The 5,942-nt window shown below is 31.9% G+C and overlaps 1 protein-coding gene across 2 annotated transcripts in view; it reads right to left on the bottom strand.

The window, feature by feature from the left end:
• Positions 1–732: 732 nt before the first annotated feature.
• Positions 733–5,942, bottom strand: part of LOC124426883 (N-acetylgalactosamine kinase) — a 9,407-nt gene continuing 4,197 nt past the window's right edge. For both annotated transcript variants that reach the window (XM_046969069.1, XM_046969068.1), the window contains exons 5-10: positions 4,102–4,210; positions 3,817–3,974; positions 3,244–3,384; positions 3,045–3,159; positions 2,271–2,475; positions 733–1,386 (exon numbers count right to left, since the gene is read on the bottom strand). In XM_046969069.1, the coding sequence (XP_046825025.1) occupies positions 1,221–1,386; positions 2,271–2,475; positions 3,045–3,159; positions 3,244–3,384; positions 3,817–3,974; positions 4,102–4,210 (894 nt within the window). In that variant the 3' untranslated portion in view covers positions 733–1,220. The remainder of the gene's footprint in view (positions 1,387–2,270; positions 2,476–3,044; positions 3,160–3,243; positions 3,385–3,816; positions 3,975–4,101; positions 4,211–5,942) is intronic.

Genomic DNA, 5,942 nt, shown 5'->3' with positions numbered 1-5,942 from the left:
ATCAAGGTATAAATCAATTACAGTACTTTAGATGAGCTTACACTCACGTACAATCCAGTTCTGTTGGTTTCCTTCCAGTCCGGATGTTGCAACGTGCTTTTGCCTCTAGTCAGATTCATTGACTTTTCTCTTTGATACTGAACTTCGTGACTCTATCGTGAATATTCATTGAAAAAGATAGTTCTTGTATATCATATAGATATTCTTGTATGTCAATAATATTCATCATAAAGTTCATCGGTCCTTTTTTATCTTTTTTTTTATTTTTTTTTTTTTTCTAACGCGACTCCAATATCCATAGGTCATAACAATCTACCTTTTATATTCTTCGATTCATTAATAAAATTATCACTGTAGATAATATATTTCATATACCAATATATTTTTTAAATTAGACGAATAAAGTTATTTCAGTAGTTTAATTGGAAACGCGTTCTCTAACATTTCTCTCAAATGTTTCTCTATTATTAAATGCGATTTTCTATGAAAACGTTTTATCGTTATAGGTAGAAACTTTTACGAACACGAAAATTGCTAGAATTCGATCACTCATACCAATGTCCTGTTAATTGTTTCTTGCGGATCAATAAACATCGTACACTATCAATGCTTCAAAATTGTTTCCAATGTTGCCGTAGAAAATTGTAACGTACGACAGGATGCACGACGAATTTAATTTTAATTTCTTCGATTTATTAATAATTATGATGGATTATCGCAGATAAAAAAAAATTTTTATATAAAATTGAGAATTCATTTAATTCTATATTGCTTTCGTAATACATAATATTTTGATTATTACTCTTATAAGTGTATACATAACGCGCCAGTCTTGTCATAAAGCTATTACATAATGCACCAGAAGAAAATATTACAATTATTATATCTTATATAACAGCTTAAAAATAATATTATTATAATATATATATTTAATAGCACATTAAATGTTATTTCACGACTGTTTGTTATTACATTGATCTAACCATTTTAAACGAATTAGTTCAGAACAATGTCTATACTATACAGATATTAATCTAAACATATACGCGTATGTATACATCTATATATAAACGCGCGCGCGCGCGTGTGTGTGTATGTGTGTATGCATATCGTTTATATAGTTATATTAAAAGAAGACATAGGAAGAATATCGACACGAGTATCATTAATTTCTTTCGTGACATAATAATACAATGTAAAGAAAAGCATAATATTAGAAATTAAAGCATATAAATTGCAGCGCCCTGATCAGGTTCCGTAGGAAATACCAGGTCATCCAGGTCAAGTTCATAATTTCTACAACTTTCCCAAAGATATTGTTGGATGTCCTCAACGAATTGAGAAATTTTTTCCTTTGTGATGATAGCCACTATACATCCACCCCATCTATTGTAATACAAATGATGTACTTTACATAATATACATGGTTTGTATAAATATACTGAATAGTTTGACTAGATAAAAATTATATATAGTATGAATAATCTGATTTTCAATATGATAAATTGGATATTTTTTTTTCTTTTTTTTTTTTTTTCAAATAAATAGATAAAAGTGGCAGTAACATTTATATAATAAATTGAAATGAGGATAAAAAAATCTTTTCAAGATTATATATATGTACGTTTTGAGTATTATGAAAAATGGGTCAAAGCAAAACACGGTAGAATAAAATTCATTTATCTTTCTTATAAGATCGATTTGCGAGGGTAGGGAAAACAGATGATCGTTTGCAAACTCGTTCGGAAATAGGAGTTTCTATGTATCGAAGTTCCGGGGTGTGACCCGAACTTGTCAATAGACATCTATTAATGGTCTAATGGACGTTACTATGATTTGAAGTAGTCGAAGGGAAAAGATACATAGGGATGCCGAACTTTAGGGTGTTGGGGCTGTATTTTTTTTCTTTTTTTTTTTTTTTTTTTTTTTTTTTACATATACACACTTAAATAGGAATCACACGGACATATTAATATCTATATATCCATAGATATATGATACTTAGTTGATAACAGACTTGAATCTTCTATTATTATTGTACATATAAATAATATCTTACATTTATAAGTAAAACATAAGCAAGATGGTGGAGATAGAAGGTCACGCTTTTAAAGTATATATATTCTTGTTTCACGATAAAAGCTCTCCACCTTAAGAAGCTTAAGGTATGCATTTATATATCCATATATACGCTATACGTATATATATATATATATATATATATATATATATATGTATACTATATGTATATACAGTAAGATTGTACTTACCCAGCTCCGGTGAGTCTAGCACCAAGTGCTCCACAATTCATGGCCTTGTCGACGAGTGCATCGACACGTGGATGGCTACACTCGTATAGTTTACAGAGACTCAAATGGCTCTTCGACATCAATTCGCCTAACAACATGACTTTTTCCTCTTCTATTAACGTATCGTCTTTGTTTATGCGCTCGAATTCGGCTACTCTTAGCGCTTCTGAAACGCGTATTAGATTATCAATACGATTTTACAAATTGATTTTTGTACGAACGAGCTTTCGAAATAATAATAATAATAATAATAATAATAATAAAAAGTAAACGGAAGGGGGGAGGTTACGGTTAGGAAAAGAAAAAATAGAAAAAAATCGACGGATTTCTTAACGCTTAGTTTTCGGTATTTTAGTAAAGGGAAAAAGGTATAAGGTAACAGAGTGGGATCTTCGAAGGGTTTCTCTCTCGGCTGCTTTTCGTCGAGTTTCCACGGCAATAAATTTCATGACAGTGTTGGTCTCAGGATGACAAGGGCCGAGTGGTATGTGTGTCGGACGCAATCGATATGTCGCCGTCGTGAAAATTTATAGCATTCGTAAAGGAATGCATCCATGCTGTTTGATTGATAAATAAGACTTTTTTTTATGTTAAAGAATGTGTCATTAATTTGATCAATCTATATATCTATCTATCTGTCTATCCATATCTATACATATATATATATGCAAATTTTCTTTAGTATTTCAGTTGAAAGTGTGTTATTTCAAATTATTTATTATTCGAATCCCTTACCTTGGAATACATGTAAGGCACGTTGTTTAAGCTTGTATGTTTGGGATGCATTAAACGAGGCAATTTGAGATGTTTCCTTTAGTTCTTCGTACGTCGTAGAAAGGCACTCGCAAATCTGAGAAACGTTAAAACCTTACATAAGCTTTTAGACTTATTGGGGTTCAATCAATCGTTGGATCGTCTTAAACTCAGCATGTACCTCGTCGATGGTGTAAGGTTCTTCGTGAAGATCTTCCATCACAATCGTGGCCATTTTTTCCAAGCTAAAACCGAGACGGTTTTGTACGTCAATTAATCTTCGCACACTTTCCCAATTTTTATTTCTCTTCTTGGCTATTATCTACAACAAGATTGAATCGGTTGTCAAGAATTTCTCAACTTAAGGACCACGAAATCGTTTATTTGTCAAAAATAAATGATCACGTCTTTTGTAGAGAGATTGAGAGAGAGAGAGAGAGAAAGAGAGAGAGAAGGAGAGGGAGAAAGGGGGAAAGAGAGATATATATACATATCGATTTTACAAAACGCAAGAATAATTTTATGTTACGCGTCCGAAAGCTCGAGCTTACGCGAACTCGTTGCCTTATATAAGTGATTAAATGATGAAACCGGTATAACTCGGTTAAACAAAAAAAAGAAAAAAAAAAGTAAAAAGAAAAGAAAAATTCCGTCTCGTCAGCTTTATTTACTACTTAATCTCGAAATAAATTTCTGAAAAAGAAGAAAATAAAAAAAAATGCAATGAAACAAACAAAGATGCTTTTTACGATACCTGTGCAGCCAAGCGGCATTCCGCTACTCTTAGATTATAATCGGCGGTCGATGCTTTATTGTGATAAGCTTGGCTATGCGCTATCACGAAAACAACACTTTCAGGTAAGGTAATGTCGGTCGCACGTAAAGGATTAAATTCTATCAGCTTAGCAGCACCTATTGTAGACAATGATAAATTATTATTTAATTGTTCAATATTTTCTTTCTTTCTTCCTTTTTTTATCTTTTTTATTTTTTTTTTTATCTGATCGAATTATATATCCCTTGTGATAAAAATTCATACCTGCTCTCCCTAAGAAAGCAATCGCCTGATCCATCCCACCACCTTGAGTGCCAATATGTCTTTCTGCTCTGGCACTGATAGTTGCCAAATCTCGTTTCGATAATCTAAACTGTAATGTTATTACGTTTTTTTTTTCTTTATAATAATATAAATGAATACTTCGAATTAACGTGGATACGATCGATGGATAATATATTTTTAAAATATCATTGGAATTTACTGGCTTCAATCACATTGATGCATAGATTTATGAGATAATTTTATTTTTATTTAACAACGTTAATGCGATTATTTAGAACTCGATAATATATATATATATATATATAACATACACTAGATACTGCATTGCAAGAACGCAAAGAATTACAGTAGATCAAGGTATTCTTAAAGGCTTACGAGATACCAAAACAAATTCTGTCTCTTTTTTTCTTTCTCTTTCTCTCTTTTTCCATCCAACTCTTAAATGTCTCGTTCTATCCGCTATCATCCTAGGTGGAATTTATCTATCGGAGCTTTACTCGATAAAAAGGAAAAAAGAGAAAAAAATAAGGAGAAAGGGGAACAAAAAAAAAAAGAAAAAAAGAAAAATTACTTGCGGAATTGTAACAGTTTAAATGAACATTAATAATTGAGCTTTTATATTTTCTTTCTCTTTTCATATTTTTTTCTTCATCCCTTTTGTCGATAAACTCGTCTTCTTCTTTTTTCCGAATTTTGTTTATTTTTTTTCCTTCTCGCTTTCTTTCTTTCTCTCCTTCTTTTTTTCTTTCTCGTCGTTCAATTTAAAGGAGTAACAGAATAGTTTCAGAAAAAACCAGACGTGTTTCATTTCTCGGTTTGAATAATACGGTTTGTGTTAGTCGAGTAATTCGACGGGCTGAATGAAGAGAAATGAAAAAAAAAGAAAACGAGAAATGAAAAAGAAAAAGAGAAAATAGAGAAACAGTTTGAAAGAGAATAGGCAAAGAGAAACGAGTACGCAAAAATCCGCGAATATTCTCATTCAGTGATAACGATACGTTTTTCAATGACGTATCGTCGATACGTGATTCATCAAAAGAGCACAGAATTTAATGGCACTTGGAAATTCACCAGCGTCTGCACGATAAAACCATTTTTCTGGTTTCCTATCCTCTTTATCACGTACTTGAAAAAAAAAAAAAAAAAGTTTCTTCCGTCGGTCGCAATTTTGATCGATTGCACGCAGTTAGTTCATTAAAAAAAAAAAATCATATAGTTTACTCGAATAAACTTGGCTTACGTAAAAGGGTTATTCCGCTTCTTCTTTCTTTTTTTCTTTTCTATCTTTCTTCCTTTCTTTTCTCCCTCTAACCCCTCACCCTTCAACCCTTAAACCCTCCACGGATCTTTCGACGAAAATTACTTCAACTCGAAAACTTTCGTGGGAGGGGGGAGGGTAACACATGAAACTTCTCATAGTTGATATTAATACGGTCGATAGGTCCGAATTCGTGTCGATTTAAAGATCCAAGTTACTTACTTACGTCTCTCTTTGACATGTTAAAAGATCCTGAGAGAAAATTAAAAGAGCTCTCCGATGAAGATTGATCGTAAGAATTAAAATGAAAGAAAGAAAATAAAATACAAAGAGAGAGAGAGAGAGAGAGAGAGAGAGAGAGAGAGAGAGAGAGAGACAGTAAAAAGAATTTTGTTTTCTTGCAATTACATTTCTTATTATTATCACCATCTTAATTAAAGTTCCTTCCTCTTTATAATTAATCTCACCGAAATTCTATTAATACGTGGGGGATATTAGATTCAGTAAAAAGAATGCACGGAACTTCAAATGCAAAAAGGAATAGACGGATAAAACATCGGCT

Source organism: Vespa crabro, chromosome 9 (assembly GCF_910589235.1).
Source record: "Vespa crabro chromosome 9, iyVesCrab1.2, whole genome shotgun sequence".
Taxonomy (NCBI): domain Eukaryota; kingdom Metazoa; phylum Arthropoda; class Insecta; order Hymenoptera; family Vespidae; genus Vespa; species Vespa crabro.
The sequence above is the reverse complement of the archived record's forward strand: the minus strand, read 5'-3'. Positions and strand labels throughout refer to the sequence as shown.